Consider the following 21996-nt stretch of genomic DNA (forward strand, 5'->3'; position numbering starts at 1 on the left):
CTTTCACAAATAAAGGTTTTAAAACAATTCAAGGAAATGCTAAATTTCAGTTAAGAGATTAATGAAGCTAAAAGGTGTAAATTTTTTCTCCTTTCCAAGCTCATGAATCCTCTGAAATGTATCCACATATTTAAGATTATAAACCTTTGATCTACAGAAAAGAGATGAAGTTAGGAAATTATGATCCCTTCTTCAGGAGATCTGACTATGGATAGCAAGGGCCAATGAAGATCTGGGCAAGATCAAAGAAGGTAAACTAGCTTGGGCAGCATATAAAGATGGAAAAGCACGCTAGGGACATGAGAGTAGGAGCTCCCTTTCACCTGACCAATTCTCTGCTACAGTCATTGCTACAAGAAACAATTATAGAATAATTAAATGCTAAAAACTATGGCATCAATTCAGAAGATTGTGTAGAAAGAAGGTGTGTAGAAAAAGGAGAGATCCCTTGGGTTGAAATAGTGGAGAAGCTTAACCAATTTTTGACTGGATGGTAGGATATGGACAGAGGCCATAGGGAAAGTGTGTGGGAAGACACCCCACAAACAAAGCACTGCATTTGTAGGGACAAGGGGGACATTAGCATAACAAGGTGCTAGGAGATAAGGTGAGATATTTAGGGTGGGACATGATTATGTAGGGTCTTGAACATACAGCACAATTCAGATTTGATAAAATAGATAATATGGAGTCACTTTGATGGTTTTGAGCTGGGTAACATTAAAAATAGCATTCTGTATAGAACTAAATAGAGAGGAAAGGACTAGAATTAGGGATACCAATGAGGAAACAATCCATTGTAATAATACAAGGATAAAAAATAGCTGATAGCAATTGGACTAAAGAAGGCTACAATTTGGGATTTTGAATGAGAAGATTTCAAGGATGTGATGGTCACCTACCTAAGAGATGACAGCAAAGAAAAGAGTAGAGGATGATTCTAAGGTTTCCAGCCCAAGATGATGGCAGAATGATTATGGATTACCAATAGGAAAGGATGTTGGAAAATTTAAGACAGAGATGCACTTTGTGAGAGTAAATGAGTTCAGTAAGAAAAAATACTAGAAGGAAAGAAGACTGGGAGACATCCACTTGGGAGAGAAGAAAAACAAGCTAGACAAAAAAGTTGGCAGAGGCAAAACTGGAAAGGCAAGAGAAGCACCAGGACTAAGTAGAGTTGCAGAATCCAAAGAAGGAGAGAACATCTAATCTTCACCTGGCCACACTACTTTGGAACTTCTCTGACTTCATTGTGTTTCAGGAAGCTCATTATCAGGATAACTTCATCAGCTTGCAGGATCCCTTTGGTTTGGGACTCCACTTCATCACTCCCTTCTACTTCTCTTAGTGGAGGGTTAGACCATGATTCCAAACCTTCATTTAAGGAAAAAACTCAGCTCAGCTGTCCCATTTCTCACCTGGTCATTCTATTTTGGGACTTATCTGACTGACTTTTCTATCATGTTCTCCTCTTGAGTGCCTTTCCTTCATCTTTCCCCCTTCCCTTTTCAGCTTCATTTTCTGTGCTGTCTTCCCCATTAGATTGTAAGCTCCTTGAGGTCAAATTATTGTTCTTTTTTCCTATTTGTATTTCAGTGCTTGGCTAGATAGATAAATCCCCTTCACATAGCAGGGACTTAATAAATCTTGATTGGTTCCTGACTCAAGATAGAGAATACACAATCAGAGGAATCCAGTTTTGCATAATGGTCAAAAATGACTTGAAACAAAGCCATTGGAATTGTTGAAAAAGAGCAATTTCACCATAGAAACAAGTGAAAGGAAGATAGATCAATGGGAAGCATAAATTAGAAGTAGACATAACAGATGTAAGTCATGGAGTTTGGCAGTGAAACGAGATGTTAATATTTATAAGAAAATAACAGGATCAAGTAAAGCTTTTTTAAGCTGGATAAATGAGCATTCTGAACTGACACCAAGAGGTCAAGACTTGACATTTTATAGAAAAATTATCCCCACTTTTGTACATTCTCTTTAATAAAATTTTATTAGCTTAAGATCGTCAAATAAAATCTACATCCTCTCTCTTCTTCCCAAACCTGTTTGTGACGATGCTGTTGCTTCCACTCTCCCAGTCTCCAGTGGCAGATGTCCTCAGAAGTTTGTTTTTACTCGTGTCCAGTGGTACCAGCAAGTTGACCATGAGGTTTGCAAAGTGGATTGCCTGACTGAAGACTGTACTTTCCTCCTTTTGCACCAGCTCTTGTTGCATCTCTTTGCTCAGTGTGGGCCACAACCGCAATTGTTCTGCGGCCAGGTCCATTGCAGTCTTCTCCTGGTCTGTGCTTTTTGGAAATTTCTCCTAGGAAACAAAGTAATTAGATTGAAGAGTAAAATAGTAATTATTTTACATAGTTCAAAGAGTGAGAAAGAGGTTGTTAAAAGAGAGGAATATGTTTCAACAGCTTAATATTTGAAAAACTATAATCGTTGTGTAAAAAATAAAAATGGAGAGTTAATAATCTTTTTAATTCCCAGAACTTTAATGAAACTTTATGAAGAGTACAATGAATCAGGTCAATTAATAGACCAAGTAGTTTCCACTTTATTTTTCTATTTCTATAAACTATATCAATTCCAATGTATGGATTATAGTATATGAATTGATCTATTGTCCCTTAAAACAATGTTGATTTTCTAACACTTTTTTTTGCTACTATGAATGGCAGAGATAGAAAATATCTACATTTTCTTGGAAGTGAGGATTATGCAATTAAATATAATAGTGCTAAAGTGATTTTTTAAAAAAGGGTACCCCATATAGTTGAACATGTAGGTCTTATTAGAATTAAATTAAATTACATCATAATGTATTTTTTTTGGTACAGTGGTATATGAGTAAGAATTGGTTTCGATTTAAGCACTTAAAATAAATAGGACACAAAGACAAACCTTAGTGTTTGATCCACAAATGACTTTGAAAAAAGTTCAATTTACTACATGCTAAAAAGGACTTAGAACTCAGTAGTCTACTTTGATTTCAAAAGCAATGACACACACATCTTTAAGTCTACAAAGAAAGATGCATGCTTACTGAAAGCCAATTCTTTACCAAATCAAACATTCTAAAAGAAATGCAGCAAAGTATGTTTCACTTATCACACAATAATCATGTACATTATGAGATATGAGAGAGATGATTATAATTAAGCCTTTACTAGCTGATTAAATGAGAAGGCACATAATCACCATTTTCATACTAGATGTATGTGCCCCAAATGGGAATTTCCAGTGACTAAACTTGTAAGAACTTTGTGTCACAACAGTGTATCAAGTGGACTCTGGTGAGGGAAGAATGACTGCAATGCACATTTCTGATTTTAAAAAAAGGCAGTATTTAAATCTCTAGGGTGTGATAGTTGCCCAAGGTGATCCATCCAGCAAACTGCAATATATAAATGCAATGATTCTTTGAACAAAATTCAATGCCAAAAGGTTGCCTCTTTAAAATTATTTCCTTTTTTATACAAATAGGACAACAAAGTCAGTTAAAGAACAGAAATTAAATAAACTGTATCACCACAAACCTAGCCTACCTGACCATGACATTTAGCATAGTGAATGCTAATAAATGATGGTTGATTTGGTAAAAGAAAAGATACAATCTCTGTCTTCATAAATCTATATAAGGGAACTCTCTCAGCTAGTTATAACAGCAAGAAATTTACCACATAGGATTTAATTATAATATAATTTATAATCAATAGTTTATTTATTTAAATTGCCACTTTTATTCCAGGCATGTTGATAGGCCCTAGGGATACAAAAGCAGCCAAGGAAACATCCTTTAAGTACCTCACATTTAATGGGGAAGCACAGCCGTACATGAAATATCATGTCACAAGGTGTTATGTCATAGGTGCTTAACAGAGGTACAAATATAGTTATTGTAGTAAGATGAGGGAAACAGAACTTCTGGCCAGGGAATTAAAGACAGTTTTATAAAGGAAGTGACATGTGAGCTAGGGAAAAAGTGATGAGTTGGATTTTAATGGGTTGTAACTGGGGAGGGATGGGAGGAAGGATTCTAGGCAGTGAAATAAGGAAGAAAGAAACCATGAAAGGCAGAAGACGGTAAGTTTGGGAGACGATAGGCCATCTGATATGTTCTGCTGGTGAAGAAACCAGCTCATAGAATTGGAAACCACTCCCATGTCATTTGCTAGCTGAGCTATAGACTCAAAGTGATTCTTTTGAAGGGCAGACGGTGCCCTACTACTGAGAGGAGCCACAGGAGAGCACAGCTTCCTCACAGGAGGAAGATTGGGGGCCCAAACATAGAGTTTTGCATGGGCTGTGATTCCTCTCTTCTTTCTGTGTCACTGAACAGACCTTCCGAGGGCTGGACAAAGTCACATCCTTTAGTCACCAGCTCCCGAGTGTTCTTCCTGCACCTTCATTTGTTCAGATGCTTCCCCTTCCAGTCTTTCAAGATTATAAATAGCACTTCTAGAAGCCTTCTTTGTACAAATCACTTTTCTCCCCTTGGGATCCTTGGGATATCTGACCCCAGGTGGAATTTCCAAGTCAAAAGGCAGCCTGTTCTGTAGTTCTCGTACCCAGCACCAGACTAAGCTCTCCAAAGGTAGAACCAATCGACAATGCTACCAGCATTATGCCAGCAAGCCTGCTGTGCCCTGTCAATAGTCTGTCGGTTACTTTAAGATGAATTTCATAAAAGCATAAACATAAAAAGCATGAGGATTTTTTTCCAAACTCTGTTCCACAAATGAGTCCCAATGGGTTCTCATGTGTAAAAATTCAGTGCTTATAGACTGTTCAAAGATGCTAATACAAATAAATATCATGCCAGAAATTAACCCAATAAACAACAAGCAAAAAACCCCAAAAGCAACTGAGGGTTTTTGTTTTGTTTTGTTTTGGAAATCATGATTATACATTTAAAAATTCTCCTCCTCTTACAGTCTGAATTCTAGTTCACAAAGACATTTCCTATTTTCTCACCTTCTGCTTCAAGTATGTTGAATGATTGTCTTCCTTGGCTGAGAGGTACAAGGAGCGAACTTGATTTTGCACATTATTGTAAAATGTTGTCTCCCAAAATTGTTGATTAGTCCATATGGGGTGGTCCTGTACACAGGTATAAGCAAACTGACTGACTCCAGGAGCAAGTTTCTGTGAGAACACATAAAAAACAACCATCAATATGGAAATGAGACAATGGAAGTCACCCAAAGAATCAGCTCTGTCAAAGTTTACCCAAAGAATGTTTCATAACAGTCCACAATACTATTTTTGCATACATGCAAACTGAACCAATATTCAACTGAACCAATATTAATTGCCTAAAATGTAGAAAGCACTAAGCCAGGCATTGGCTTATCTGAGCTAAAGACAAAACCAAACTAGCAGAAAATGCAAAACTTGCTCATTACATCTTTTAAAATGGAGAGAGTGTGTGTGTATGCTTTGGGAGTGGTTATCATTGAGTTTATTATTTGGATTTGGTGGGGTTTTTGATTCAGTTCTATGATTTCATTGGTTTATAAAACTCCCAGAATGCATTAGGAATTATTTACAACTTAGATAGTAGTCTTAAGAGAGTTTGCCCAGGATAACAGTCATTTTGTATCAGAGGAGGGTCTTCACTTATTGGAGACAGCCTAATTATACCACTCTATATGTCATTTCTCTGTAACTAAGTATTTAAAACAAAATGCTGATGTCACACTAAAGATTTTTTTTGGGGGAAAAACCAGAAAGCTATCCAGTTCCTCATCCTGAACTGTCAGCTCATGTACAAGGATTCTAAAATGCTTTGGTTTAAAGATACTTCCTCGGGACTGAAGCCCAATATGGAAAGGGCATGTTATCCTCCTTCCAATTCTCTTATTTTCATTCTCTCACCTCCTCTCAGTATTCTTCTTACTCCTTTTGTCTCTCTTTCCTCCCTTGTGGATCTTGTGGTACTACAGCTCCATGAAGAACTATTCTTTTGTCTTTTAGAATTTTCTTTCCTGAAGTTGAATTCTGATTTAAACCTTTTGAGGTTGATATCCTCGGACTTGTTTATGACTGCCCAGATCTTCATAAGGTGACCTTGGGTTGCTGCTTGACCTTATGATGGGCTGAAGCTTAAAGGCAGTTTGAATATTAATTTTTGCTAAATTCTCATGAAAAAATGAGTGCAACATAATTACAGGCAGACTTTTTTTTTGTTGCTAGAAAAATGTAGAATATTGTGTGTTTGAAATTTGTTTTAAAGGTGAAGCTCAAAAAGCAACTTCTGTTAATGTTAACTAATGTCATTGTTAATTTTTTAGAGGTAGAGCATGGGGAAAGGGAGAAAATAAGAATTATGGAGTCAGAACTATTTTAGCTCAGATGTCATCTTAGATAATTACTAATTATTTGATCTTGGGCGAACCATTAATATCTCTGGTAAGTCAGTCAGTAAACCAACAACTATTCATTAAGCATTTAATATGTGTCCGGTGATAGGGTTTATTCCTGGGGATTCTAAGAAAAGCAAAAACATGATTCCTGTCTTCAATAAGCTTATAGTCTAATGAGGAAGGAAGCATGTCAACAACTAGAACAAACAAGATACTTACTGGGTAAATTTCTGGTAATCTCAGAGGGAAGGCATGAGCATTTAGGGAACAGGGGAGAACAAAGGCTTCTTGCAGAAGGTGGAATTTTTGCTGAATTTTAAAGGAAGCCAGGTTGTGGAACTGAGGAGGAAAAGCATTCCATGTATGAGGGACAGCCAGTGGAAAAGCATGGAGTTGAAAGATGAGGTGGAATGTAAATGTGTGGGGTATAAAATGTAAGCCGACTGGAAAGTTAGGAAGAGGCCAGGGTATGAAAGCCAAAAAGGGGATCTTATATTTGATCCTGGAATCTATTGTCCAACTGTTCCATCTGGCAGATTCGATCCTAAATACTGCAGGGGGTTCAGGGGGCTGAGCAGGAGGAACAGGGTTGGCGTCAAGGGAAAACAGGAATCATGGGGTAGTCTGAGTGAGGAACTGATGGAAGTGATGCTCCCACTTCTCTCAGGCTCCTTCAGGCTTTATTTTTATACTATATCATAATCATATCCTTTTCTTTAGGTCAACATAGTCTTCAGACATGTGTCTGACTTAGTGACCTTTATATGTTACTACATTTGACACTTAATATTTGAGTAAGTTTTTTGTGGTTCAGTGTTAATTATTGATTACATTACGCGAAGCCAATAATGAAAGGTAAATGTTATACAAAGGTTAAATGTCAGTGAATTTTGTTAGTTTACTTATGGCTTGTCAATTCTATGGATTGTTTGACTTTTCTATTTCCCCTGACTTGGTGTACATAAGCATTTAGGGTAATTCCTAGTTATACTTCTTTTGGTTCCTAGACATACTGATCTTTTCTGAGTCTAAGTTGGTAAACACCATTATTTCCTGGACCTTTGGATTTTCTCTCATAGTGACAATGCTTTCCATGGTGTTCTCTCCTTTATCATTTGTTTCAGTGAGAGATTAGTTTTACTAGGACAGAATGTGCATGTGGAATCATTTCCAGTTAACTTGCCCAAATTCCCCTTGTCACTAGATTTTTTAGATAATATTTAGCGCTGTAATCAGGCCAATTATAAATAATATAGAAAATAGTAGTCCACTTATGAGAATCATAGAAGGAAATGTTGTTCCTGCATGAGTGCTGTGCACATTTGGTCTCAGTGCTGGGCTTTGCCAATCAGCTTGGAGACTGTGGCTTCCAACAAAATACTACCCGGCCTTTCCAACCGCTATAAAGATGAGTGCTGCTTTTGTGCTATTACTCCTTTTTGTAACTCAAAGACATTCGCCTGGAGAAGCCCACTGCCAGAGTATTACTATTTGTAGTAAATAATAAAGATGATGAAGACATTATTAATAACAATAATAGACACTGCATTTTGCAAAGTGCTTAATATGCATGAGTTCATCTGAGTCTGGGGAAGATCCATGACAGTCTTTGAGTCTGTTTTCTTAACCAAAAATGAGGCCATTGGATTCAAGATCACTGGAGAGAGCTGGAAGAAGCTCTGGTTTTAGAGTCAGAAGAGCAAGGTTCAACATGCAATTTGGCTTCGTTCTGTGGGATTGTGGTCAAATCCACTCTTTTGTGAAATGAGGGAATTTGGCTACATGAACTTTGAAGTGCCTTCCAGTACTGAATCCATAATTCTGGATATTTTTGAAATGGGATCCTCATGAAGTTATACAAATATAAGAATAGTAATGCTCACAGTAGTATTAACTGAGGTTCTTGGATAGCTTCTCATTTTCTACCTGGCTTCACTCATTAATTCTGAATTTCTCTGACTTTTCTACATGCTCCCTCACCTTTGGTAGATTGTCTCCCTCTATTAAACTGTAAGCTTCTGGAGGACAGGGACTGTCTTTCCTTTTCTTATTTGTATCCTCAGTGCTCAAACACAGTGTCTGGCACCTAGTAGATGTTTAATAAATGTTTGCTCTTTATTACCTTATAACAGTAACTGATATTTATATGCTAGTGTTTTATAGTTTGCAAAATTCTTTACTTGTACTATCCCATTTGATCCTTACAACTATCCTGTAAGCTGAGAACACGCATTTATTTTCCTAGTATTACAAATGAAAAAAAAAAAAAAACTGAGGCTCAGAAAGGTTGTAACTTTCCCACAGGCAGGAGTTTGTTGTTGATGTTGTCACTCTACTTCTGAAGAAAATGGTTCCTATGATGATCCCTTCTATGATGGTAGCAACCAAGAAAACATTCTCCAAAAGCAGATTATCTTGTTTCTTTTCTTGAACTAAGTTGTCCTTTCCAACTACCAGCTTCTATGATCCCAGGATGACATGTGGAACAGGGAGAGCGTCAACTCGCTGCTCCGCAAGAGCTGGGCTGCCGTCCTTCCTCAGATACATCCTGGACAAGTCACTCACCTTTCCAGGGCCCAGCAGTCACTCAAACTATAGGACGCAGAGAAGGTGACAGTCTACTGGGATAGAGATCATATCACAAGTCTAGATCCCTCTCTCCCCCAGAAAAAAACTAACCAACCAGCCAATTCTAGAGGCAGATTTTATCAGAATCATTAAGATGTAAAACAACATGAAAACAAGAAACTCAACTCTCTACAAATGCACAGCTAGCCCCAAATCTCTTACTGTAATAAAACAGAATTTCTAATCTGCTTCCCAGAATTTTTTGTGAAGTCATACATTGGAAATGCTGGCTTTTCGTCAACATTTCTCCTGAATATACTCCCTTTATTATGGGTTGCCCTTTACGAGGTCTAGTCTAGGTGCTGTAGAGGAGACCCTTTTTCAGGTAGGGGTTGTCCTGGGTGATCTCTGTGACTTGTCCACACTGGCACAGGTGGCCGAAGGTAGCAGAGATGGGATCTGAACACTGCTTCTTTGTCTCCTGATCTAGTACCTTTTACGGACAATATTTTCTTCCAACAACTTCTCTAAATCTAGAGAGACGGAGTTAGCAAAAAGTGAATACTTGGATCACAATCCCTGTGATTACATATCTTCAATCTTGTGAGTGATAACCTCAAAGGCAATACTTTCCATCTATGCCTAATGCCACGTACTCATTGGATGGAATACAGTCGTAAAGAGCGTGCTTATCTGAAGAATACGCAATACACACATTTGGTGGCAGGTACGGCTTCCGATTGGCATCGGAATAGACAAGAAATAACTTTCTGAAAACACCACACAAAGTGCCTTCTCTCTCCAGGCACTCCTCTCTCGTGGCACTACTCTAAGGGCAAGTGTGCTCAGCTCTGCCCTCTCTCCCCACCAGCAGAGGGCGACAGCAATAGGCCACAATCCAATTTTCTATCACAAGACTGCCTTTTTCTTCTTTAGAATATAAAATTAAGCCCTTTTACAAATACATTTTAAACACAATTTCTTCAGAAAACCCCCCCAAAGTTTCACACAAAGAATATATTTCTGAATCCTAATAAATGCAATTTTTAGGCCTTAAAACTCAAGCTCTTCCTTTCATAGGTGCTGTAATTTTAATTAATAGTGAAAATAGTTGTGAATGAGGCTGGCACTAGAGTCTAAAAGCATTGTTAGTTAGAGAAACAAAATTCCTGAATGCTCCAAACTTGATTTATATCCTTATACTGCTCTGACACAATATCTGTAGAGCGAAAAGAGTACTTCGAAGTCAGATGTCCTGGGTTCAAGTCTTCCATTTATAACTTACTATGTAAGGGCAAATTACTTAACTTTTTTGTTCCTCAGTTCCTTTATGTGTAAAATTAAGGTCCTTTAACTCTAAAACCTGGGAATATATAAGATTTTCTCCACCTATGGGAAATAATGCCCACAGGTATTTTCCCCTCTATTTGGAGACTGAAAATTTACCCCGTGTTTCACAATTGCACGTGTGTGTATCCCATAAGACAAGGCTTAAACTTTTTCCATTCATGATACCTTTTCACCCAAGAAATTTTTATGTGGCTCTGGGGACAGAGATATGTAAAACAGGTAAACAAATCACACATTTACGGATAATAAATCATAGTTTCATGACTCCCACATTCAGTTACACGACTCCATATGGGGTTGTGATACACAGTTTAAACAGCTTTACCATAGAAGCAGGTAATGTTTTTGCATGGAATTTTGTAATACAGTACCGAGTACTGAAAGAATAACTATGGAATGTAACCTCCCTTCCCAACCCCGAGCAAGTCTGCATGTGATTTATGAGCTCCTAAAGGCTCAATATTAAGCAGTGCTTCTTCCTTCCTATCTAGGACTTTAAAAGAGAACACAGAATGGTTTACTTAACACAGCATCAGGACTGGACTTAATGTACAGGAGCTGGTTAAACAAATACAATTGGGCATAAAATCTTCGGAAGGAAAAGCTAGCCAAGTGAAGGATGAGGAAGGTCAATGTGGGACAGCCATTCAAATAAAGAAGCCTTTCCAACAGGCTTGTAGGCAAGCATGCTCTAGGAACATGGAGCTTATCTAAGTACAGCCCTCCTCTCTTCTCTCGGAGAAACAGAACTTTAGCCCAGAAATTTGGAAGAGCCTGCTGCAATCAATTACTCTTAAGAAAGGTCCAGGATCAGGGATACAAAGATTGACTCTATATGCTGAGGTCTTTGTAGCCATGAATCTCCTGAAAACAACACTTATCAAACAAAGCCTATGATCAGCATTTCCATGACAAAATATCCCCTTTATCTGCTTTTCTGAACTTTATGACTTTGCACATCATCCTTCATTTCCAGTCATTTAAGTAGTTATTTAAAAGTTTTAAAAAATCTTTCTTTTGGAAACACTTGAGCGCTACAAGCCCTCATAAGACAGGCTACAGAAGATGGCTTTTCTGTCATAAAACAGAAACACTGCATCCTGGCATATTGGACTTGGACTAGCATCTGGGATTCTTCAGGTCCACCTGAACCTCCTCATTTTGTGGAACCATTTCTTTTGTCCTCGTTGTGAAGAGATGAAGGAATATTTAGTTGTTGACTTTCTACTAAAAGAATAAAAGCCTCAGAGCTGGAAGGGAGCTCCAGGCTGATGAAGAAGGGTGAATAATACCACTTCTCTCTGATTTTTGATTTCCTTTTCTCAAAAATGAAGGGCTTTGATCAGAGGGTGACTGAAGTTCTTTTCTGCCCTTTTTTATGTGGTTATAAAAATACTCTAATTCCTTGTATATAGTTGGGCAATATTTGAAATTCTGAGAATATCACAAATTCTCAGTGCTTCCTAAATAGCCTTTGCAAATATTTAGAGGAAATAAGGTACGCATTATTTCTGGAAGTGGTAGGCCTGGAGTTGGAACGGGCAGACTGTTTCAAGAAAAGACCTAATTTTACTGCCCTAGAAATTAACTTCCCCTTGCTGTTTTCCTAAGTCCATTAGTTATCTGTACTATTGTCTTCTTGGAATTACTGTGCTGGTTATTCGTGCATCTAACTATTCTTCTCCTTTGATGCCTTGTGAAAGCACCTTGTATATTCTTGAAAATTGCTCCAGAGAGACACAAACTCAGGCAGGTCTTACACCCAGCCTGAAAGGATTCACATTAAGGCCCTTTCTAAAGAAGAGTTTGGCAAAGTGAACAGAAGCTTAACCTCAGAGGGTTAGCCACTGAGTAGAGAATTTTTTTCAGTCACATACATAGATATCTAAGGCACAGAGGGTAAAATAGAAGGAAAATGTCTACCTTTAAATAACAATTCTTTAAAATCATCTCTAAAACAGCACATAGTAACAATGCTTAAGTTACTGTTTTAATTCTAATATTAAAATTCCAATGGTAATTAAAATTAGTCCACTGCTCCTTGAGATTCCCTCATGTCCTTAGCATTATGAGAGCTATGGATACCAAAGAAACTTTAAGATATGGTCCTGCCCACAAGAATCATACAATTTTATTGGGAAGACAACATATACATACACACACATGGTGAAGGCAGCATCACATGTAATACATTATTTATAAACATAGTCACACTGTTAAAGTAAAATGCTAAACTGGGTGGACAGAGACATTGAGACAATAGGCCATAATGAGTATCTTGCCTGAAAGATACTCTCTGGTGCATACAAATAGGCCACAGGTTAGTTCACCTCTAAAAATCTCCTTCCCATGGCTAAGCTACCCTTTGTTCTACTACTTTAGAACATTTTTCAGTTTTCTTATTTGAATTGATTTTGATTTCAACTCCAACTGGGATTTTATCGGTCTTTAATCCTGCTAGGAATGATGTATATACCCAGCAATGGTTATCAAAACTTACAGATGATCAATATTTCCACAACAAAATATTTCCCTTTATCTGCTTTTTTGGAATTTCTTACTTTGCACATCATCTAATTGTACTTTCGTTTCAGTTCTCTTTGTGCAAATGCTGAAACTCAACAAGTTACTTCATTTAGCTTTCTCCCAATTTCCCCAAACAGGCCCTGTGTAATTCCCCACATGCCTGTGGGAACCCACACAGGGAGTCCCTCCTCACAAGGCATCCCAAGTTGGCACGTGGCATGCATTTTCCAATATAAATGATAGATATATTTGAAATAGTCTCCTATGCTTCAACTAACTATTTATGTTTTTGTGGGTTGGTTTGGGACGCTAACCACCATCTCTAATGTTGTTCCATGGGAAAAACCAACCCAAGTTCCCAAACCCACTTATAAATGGGTTTTCCAACTTGAGGACTGTTTATATTACAATAAAGTGCTAACACGGAGATAATAAGTGCAAAAGAAGTTAGAGAAGGAAGGCATCAGTCAGGATTGATTTAAACTCTTTCTTTTTTCTTTTTTTTTTTTCCCCCAGCATTTCACCACTACTCTTTCCCTGTCACATAAGGGAAGTTCTCTTCCTTTAGATTTCTCATTTTACAATGGAGAAAGCAAAGTAGGAAATAAGAAAGTGGCTAAAAGTTAGCAATGAATTAGTGTAGTAGGTCAAATCTCCTTAAAATAAGCCGGGGGCAGGGCATTCCAGTTTTGTTGTACAAGAGTTTTGTCCCAACAAAATAAGCAGTCCTTGACTGGGCCTTCTAACTCCTACATCCATTTCCTGGTGCTCCTTATAAGCCAGAGTCAGAGATTTGCTTAAAACATTTTTTCCCCCAGAGTAAATTCTGAGTTTAGTGACAAGTCACCAAATTCACCAGTGTGCTATATATTTTCTATGTTCAAGCCTGGCAACAAGAATACTCATGATTGAGGACCTGTGGGATCCTCATTAATCAAAAGGAGATAGAAATATGGTTATTCTATATTTATTAAGGAAAGTAGGCCAATACATATTTATGTGATGATCAACTATATATGGAATAGACTAGCCTGAAAAGTTTTCCAGTTTAAATTATAATTCACATTTACATAGCATTTCAAAATTTAGAAAGCATATTCTTTATAATAATCATGTGAGATGGATAATGATTAATCTCATTTTACAGAGAATAAAACTGAGGGTCAGAGAAATGAAATGACTTAGCCAGGGTTGCCTGGTCAGTGTCTGTACCAACTGTAAAGCCCAGGACCAGGAACATAGACTTAGGACTCTTGCCTCTATACCCAACCAATTAAAAAAAAATGGTAGACACCCAATAGGTGAGTCATTTCCTCTCTGGGTGAGCTTTGATTTCTCCATCTATAAAAATGGGAATAATATTTTCATCACATCTCACAGAAAAGTGGAAAAAGTGAAATGTTTAGCATAAATGTGTTAATTTAAACTAGACAACTTTTTCAGGGCAGTCTAGCTTAACAGAGGCCCAAGGCCTGTGTTCACTAGCACTTACATATTCTAGGCATTGTGGAAATTGTGACCAGTCTCCAGGGCAATAAACCAAAGTGCTGAGAGATGGAAAGACAAATTGGCTCACCCGATATGGGACTTTTGGCACATGGGGCAGTTTTTGTGGTCTTTTTAGGAGCAGATTGTTTAGGAGAGACCACTTTTTCCCTAAAAAGTAGGCTCTACCTGTAATTTCTAAATAATTTTTTTTTAAATGAAGTAACTAGAGCTAAGGGATAAGCAAGATAGGTAGTTATCTACTATACATATTTTTAAATAAAAAAAAACAAAAAAACTTCTCTGGAACACTGAAGTAATTACTTCTAAAAGGATTAGAAGCTTCTGTTAAATTGTCACACCTATTTTCAATTTTTAGTTGTCTTGACTGTCAGGTAACACAGGATAATAAAGAGATGACCAAAGTTCTCTTTATTAGAATCAAAAGATGAAACAAATGGAAAGAAAGGAAAAGTTTACTTGTTTCCCTCCTCCCTCATAGGCTGACTGCTTCAGGGTCTAAATCCTTTCACACTATAACAGGGATAGGGTCAACTCCCAAGAGGATGTTTCAAGGCTTAATAAGGGTAGATCCACTATTGCCACTCATGATGTAAGCAGAAGTTTTAGAAGGTCTTAGACCACTGTGCTTATCTGTTTAAAGCTAGAAGGAACTGAAGTACTCTGCAAAGGGAACTGATCAAACTTGGAAAATGTTTCTATTGTACTCAAAAATTCACATGAGGTAAAGAGAATTAAAAAACCAAACCACAAATATGGCTGTCATAATTGTCCTTGATTTTAATGGAATTTAGCAACTAAACAATATGAAAAAAGTGTCTTTTTAAGGGATGAAGGAGGAAGCCACAATGCTATTACATTTTTTGAATATAACTTTTTTCTTTAGTTTCCCTCTGCTCATTTCCCTATAAAAACTAAAACTGAAAAAAAAAATAACAGAATTGTGTCTGAGGCAGGGAAAGCTTGTAGACGTTTTCTATAAACACAGATGATTCTTAAGAAAAATAGTCATTTCAGAATTACATTTTTCAATTTTCATTTTTCTGATCTGAATTGATTTTGATTTCAATTTCAACTTGGGTTTTATTTGCCCTCAACCCTGCTAGGAAGAATATATGTGCCTCGCAGTGGAATCCATGGGCCAAAGAATATAAAAATGTTACTTTTTTTAAAGCAAAATTTCATAATTTTTTTAGAACAGTTGTATTATTTTACATCTCCTCTAATATCGATCCATCTTTTGCCACTACCATTTTGTCAAATATGAGAGATTTCTTAGTATTTTCATTTACATTTCTTTCAGCATGATTTGGAGCTAATCAAATGAGTGATTTGGAGCATTCTTTGATAACAGTTTGAAATTCTTCTTTTGAGAATTGTTCACATCTTTTACCATTTATTCATTAGGGAATGGTTAGGAGTTAAAGAGATTTGTGTGACTTTCACACAACATGTTCATATGTGTATATATACATGCACACACATAGACAGCACACAGATAAATACCAGATCTTTGTCAGAGACATCAGGTTCAAAGATTTCCCTCCCACCTCTCCTCAAAATGACCTCTTTTCTCTTTTGTGATCTCAGATCTCCCTTTCCTGGGGCACTCCCTCCTTCCCAAATCCTCCTCTGATGGTTCCTAAGACCTCCAGCCTGGTCATTAGGGGTAGCTCCAAAGCTGCAGAAGCTTCCTGAGAAGTTAGGAGTACAAAAACTTTCAGGGTCAGGGACAGCATGTTTGTATTCTGATATTCAAATAAATGTGCTGACTCACTGGAGGCATTATTTATAGCCCAGCCTAGCTGACTCTGTGCTCTAAGAAGTCTGTCCTTAGCTTAGTAACTCCTTTATGGCTCTCCTGCATGGATCCAGTGAGTCCTCAAAAATTCCAATAATGCTGACTCAGGGTCAGGATGCTGGCTGCTGGGGGATGCTGTGTCTACAGATTTCTTTCAGGGAAGTGGTTAATCAGATCCTCCCTTTCATTCTTTGGCTGGTCTTCCTGTTGCCTTAAAAATAGTTACAGACTACAGTTGTGCTTCTTTCTAGGTTCCTGCATTTATGAGAATGCCTACTTTGAGTTTGGCCCTGACCTAGGCACAGTTACCAGACTGTACAAACTCTTTCCAATTTCTATGCTTAAGACAGGCAGGGCTGGGGAATTAGGAGTTCCAATGGAAAGTAAATATATATACATATTTTCCCCCATTTAATTCTTTTTTTTTTATTAAAGCTTTTTATATTTCAAAACTTATGCATGGACAATCCTTTAACATTTAACAGCCCTTGCAAAATCTTGTGTTCCAATTTTCCCTCTCTTCCCCCACACCCTCCCCTAGATGGCAAGTAGTCCAATAACATATATATATATATTTTAAAGACTTCCAAACAAAATGAAATGCCAACACATTTTGCAAAAGCTACAATTCACATTATTCGTGCTTGTGATCAGCACAATAAAGGGAACAAGGAAACCCCAGAAGATGGTTGTGAAACTTACCTCTTTTGAATTCTTGTTTATTTATTTTTTTTTAAACAACAGCAAAGGAAAGGCAGGAGGAAAAGGCTAGACTTTCAACTGAAATAAGGATACAGATTTTTGGGGAGTACTTTAATGGAATGATTCTCCAACTCTAAGTGCCCCAGGTTCTAAATCCTGGTGGAAAATGTTCTTGCTTTGGACACTTCTGTGACCAACAGCTTGAATTGTAAATGATATGTGGAGCCTGAGGTATCTTTAAGATATGATGCTTAGTTTTTTCTTGTTTATTTGGCTTCCTAAGGGACCTCTCCACTTCTACTCTCTCTGCTTCCAATCTAACCTGGTACTTTCAAGTTAATCTAAAACACAAATCTAATCATTTCTCTACTCAATCTACTACTCTATTGAAATTAGAATGGCAGTCAAGACCCTTTAACCTCCCTATCAAGTCTAATCCCCTTAATCTACTACAGTTACACTACATTTCAGCTAATGCAGAAAATTCGGTGTTCTCTAGACCAGGAATTCTTAAACTGTGGGTCGTGATTCTATATAGGTTCTTGTAACTGAATGTGGGGGGTCACAAAATTATGATTTATTATCAATAAATATTTGATTTGTAGAGCTATTTTACATAACTATATATCCAAGACAGTGTAAAAATACCTCAGGTGAAAAGAGGTCACAAGTGAAAAAGTTGAAGAATCCTTGAGCTAGATATCCCCTGAATTCTTGCCTCTGTAGTTCTGCTCAGACTTACTGTTCCTTATACCTGAATTCCCTTTTCTTCACCTTATCTGTTGAAATCCTACCCATCCCTCCAAGTGAGCTTAAATATCACGTCTTTTATTAAATTCTCCTTGACTATACCTCATCAGGACAAGATCTTTCCCTTCTCTGGGCATCAATAGCACTTTTAAACTCTTATGCACTTATTACATTCTCCTCTGCAGTAGAATCATCAGAGTGTAACCTTAATAGCCCCTACTAAACAATGAACTATTCAAGGGCAGAGGTTGCGTCTAACTCTTTTCCTACTCCCAACTCCCTATGGAACTTAAGCATAGGGTATTATTATAGTAGGTGCCCAATAAATGTTCAATGAAATGATAAGGGAATAATAATAATAGCAACAACAATACTTTTTTGGTTTTGCAATGGATCTTAAACTGCTCTCAAAATAATTTGGGTAGATTTTCTCCTTTCTATCAAAACCTGAAAGAAAAATTTGAAAAATTCAAAGAGAAAGAAAACGAACGGGCCAAATGTATATTTTAGCCAATTCTCAGTTGAAGGACAGTATAAGGTGCAATAATAGATCAGAGATAGGTAGATAGTCAGGATAAAAGGTTATGTGTACAACAGTGCTAGCTGTGGATAAATTCAGTTATTGCTGCATCAACTAATAAGTATTTATTGTCTGTGAGCTCCACATGAATCAATTGTGTGACAGAGCTGCCAAGAATGCTAGTGCACATCTGGAGAGCGCATGACACATCTTAGGAGGAGCACGGACAAGCTGGAGCATATTCAGAGGGTGGGGTTACCAGGATGGAGAGAGATGCTGGAGACCATACTATATAAGGATTGGTTGAAAGAATTAGATATGTTCAACCTTGAAAAAAGAAGCAAGGGATTTAGAGGGACATGTTAGCTGTCAAAGTACTTAAAAGGTTACAAGGAAGAAAGATGAGATGCAGTGTTCTTGGTTCCAGGATAGAACTAGGACCAAAACGGGAGAGAAGCACAGTTCAACTTAACAGATTTCAGCTCAATTTAAGGAAGGGTTTCCTATTACATTTGCCCCCAAATGGAATGGGTTAAGTAGTAGGGTCCACAGTACTGAGGGTGTTCAACTTAGTGATCCATTGGTTGAAGATTTAAAGAAGGGATTTGCAAATATTGGGAAGGAGATTAGTTCTAAGTTGCAGAGTAAATGACAGAGAGTAAACATGTTTAAAACATAACTTGTGAATCCAAGGGATTTATACTATGATAAAGGAAACAAAAATCACAAACATGGGACTCTATTGGACCCCTTGATCAGGGGGAAATCAGGGAATCTGGGGCAGGCAGTGGGTAAAGAGAGGAGGGAAGAGACAAAATAGTAATTAGGTTTTTTCCCTCTGGACATCGAGGTGGCACAGGGGTTACAGTGCTGCTCCTGGAGTCAGGAAGGCTCATCTTCTTTGGTCCAAATTTGGCCTCAGACACTTATTAGCTGTGTGACCCTGGGCAAGTCACTTCACCCTGTTTGCCTCGGTTTCCTCATCTTTAAAATGAGTTGGAGAAGAAATTGGCAAAACACACCAGTATCTCTGCCAAGAAAATCCTAGACGGGATCATGAAGAACAAGAATAAACAACAACAAAATTCTACTGGGTCCTTGGCTACCAAAGGACTATTTTTAAAAGAGAGGAACAGACTTGAAAGGATAAAAAATATTCAGGCAATTAAGGTTTTCAATAGTGATACACACTATGTAGATCATGTCACTATGTAAAGCCTGAAAGAATATTCATGTTAAGTGGGCTGATGTTGTACAGACTGTCCTTCCCACTTGGTCTTCCTAAAGGCTTCAAATTCCATTTCTGGATAACCTGATTTCTTATGACAACCCTTTGGCGTGCATCATGCCCAGATGTCAGCTGCAATGCATTTCCCAGAAGTCATGTCAGCTTCAATTAGCTTCCTTGATGGAAAAGATAACAGATTGTGTCTCTGGACCAAACTCCATCTTTTTTCCCCTAACCTATAATAGGTTTGTTTTTTAATGGAAAATGATCAAGTAAACCCACAGTTCTGCTTGGAACATAAAACTCTTTGCTCGAGCCTGGCTTGTGTCATTGAACATGCAATTGTGAAATTAGTGACTCAGGAAAAAGACAAAGCTTTGGTTTCCACACAAGTGTGTCTCCTTAATAATCAGAACTAATGAGAAAGCAAAACTGGAATCAGGGCACTTAGAGTTCAGATCTCCATGTTTGCCTAAGAGAAGCAAGCATTTGTCATGACTTAGTAATCCTGTTGGAGTTGAAATGTGCAGAAAATTGGAACCTTTTAACCCAAGATTTGGGAATCTGCACCGTCATACTTATTTTATACAAAAACCTGGGTTGTATACAAAGTTCACAGGCAGCGGAATGGGGCCACAGAAAATAAACTTCAAGTTGTTTTAGGAAAAGCAAGTTAAAATGACACACTATCTTGGCTTATAAAAGCTATACAATTGCATAACCTGGGTATAATCAGTAACATGGAAAACAATCTAGAATGAAAACTTTGAAGTATATTTCCATAAATGGCGTTTTATTTTTATACATCTCTATATGGTATGTTGGTAAATGTTTAACAACCAGCTCTCTCTGAAAAAAATGTATATGGGACTTACTTTTAAATTTACTGAGTAATAGTAACCATTTCACCCAGCATTTTGTTAAGTCTTGACAATCAACAGAACAACAAACCGTGATTCATGACTTTTCTGTTTTCAGAGGTGTGAATGCTTACATTGAAAATTTAACTGTGAGCTAGTGCTAGCACACCTCTTCATGTACTATATTATCTTAAGTCGTTTCTTTGATTCTGATCTTTGTCAGTTTCTTGACTTTTATTCTGGGCTCACTTTTATTAATTCTTCTCTGGCTGCCTCTTGCACTCTATTTTAGGTAAGTCCCTTAAACTTTTTGCACCTCAGATTTCCTACCTATGAAATCAGAGGTTTGGATTAGATGATCTCTGACATCCCTTCTAACTAAGAACCTATTATCCTAAAATGTACACTGCTGAAAGCAATCAATAACAAAGCTTTAGGAAGTTCAAGTCTTGTTAAGTATGCCTTAATAAACACATGGGTAAACTTATGAGCAAGATACAAAATATGATCAAGTCTTTAGTAGGATAAATTTTCTCTACCACTATCTTACTTATATGACTTAATCCAAAGCACAGTTATTAGTCACAGAAAACATAAAAATGGCTTAGTCCAAGCCAACTGATCATGTAATAATTATTAATAATTTAATGTGGGGGCATCTAGGTGGCGCAGTGGATAGAACACCAGCCCTGAAGTCAGGAGGACCTGAGTTCAAATCTGGCCTCAGACACTTAACACTTCCTGGCTGTGTGACCCTGGGCAAGTCACTTAACTCCAATTGCCTCAGGGGAAAAATAATTTAATTTATTTGCCCATAACGTCTTTTAAAAACCATTATATCTTGTTCTTTGAGATGAAAGTGATTGCTGACATCTAAAAATTTTATGTTCAGTATATTCTGTTGCAGGCACCCCAAACTGGGGAAAGGAAAAAGATTCATAAGGCATATTATGTGATCTTTGAGACTAAGATTCTTTTGAGAAACAAAATAAAGATAAACTATAAGGTCAAACAGGCATTTAGAATTTAAACTCAGGAGTTGTGCATGTTTAAAAAAAGTTTGAAGACTATCACAGTGGGTCAGATTGCTGTTACCTAACCCCCCCTCTCAGTCCTTACAGAAAACCTACTGATTGAGGCAATCAATCAGGTGTGATCTAAGTTAACCAGCCCTGGATATTTACTGAATCAAATAATCAAAGGCAGGGATTAGCTGTGAAGAGTCCCTTCAAGGGGCGGTGAAGCACTCCTGAGCTGCTCGATGAGGGCAGAGTAGTGTTTGCAAAAGAGGGTCAGTGGTGCTCTGGGGGTCCAGGTGAAACATGCGGCAGCCTGCAGTAGTGGGGCATTCTGGCAGAGGCTGGGGAGGGCATGTGTGGGGGTGAGGTGGGGAGAGGAGTCCCAATGTTCTCTCTACTTGCCCTTAACTCAAGGATGACTGGCGGACTTCCCCAGGTGGAAGGCCCGGAGGTGACCCTGGCATCCCGCCACTGCTCCTGCCACAGCCCTGGCTGGTAGAGCACTCCAACAGGCTGAGGAGAAGCAAGGAATCTAGCAGGGGCCAGCGGTGCCGAGGGGCAAGCTCAGAAGGACTTCACAAAGGGAAAAAAGAACTTCCATTTGCCCCACTTGAGTCTGCTTTCTCCTTCTTTGTGTGTACCTGCGCAGAAGTGGGCCTCCGATTTAGGGACACGTTTTGTTCCACCTCTACTGATTCCACTCCTCATTTCCCAAAACTAATTAAGTCTAGTTAGCTGTAAATCAAGGGACAGCACTCCAGGGGAGAAGCCCTCCTGAGCCTCTCAGGG

The 21996-nt window shown here is 37.9% G+C and overlaps 1 protein-coding gene across 4 annotated transcripts in view; it reads right to left on the reverse strand.

The window, feature by feature from the left end:
* The window catches only part of SBF2 (SET binding factor 2), a 464636-nt gene that overhangs the window by 96674 nt on the left and 345966 nt on the right, over positions 1-21996 (reverse strand). For all 4 annotated transcript variants that reach the window (XM_051964776.1, XM_051964778.1, XM_051964777.1 and 1 more), the window contains 2 exons: positions 4987-5157; positions 2061-2323 (listed from right to left, as the gene is read on the reverse strand). In XM_051964776.1, coding sequence (XP_051820736.1) covers positions 2061-2323; positions 4987-5157 — 434 coding nt within the window. The remainder of the gene's footprint in view (positions 1-2060; positions 2324-4986; positions 5158-21996) is intronic.

Source organism: Antechinus flavipes, chromosome 6 (genome assembly GCF_016432865.1).
Source record: "Antechinus flavipes isolate AdamAnt ecotype Samford, QLD, Australia chromosome 6, AdamAnt_v2, whole genome shotgun sequence".
Lineage (NCBI taxonomy): Eukaryota > Metazoa > Chordata > Mammalia > Dasyuromorphia > Dasyuridae > Antechinus > Antechinus flavipes.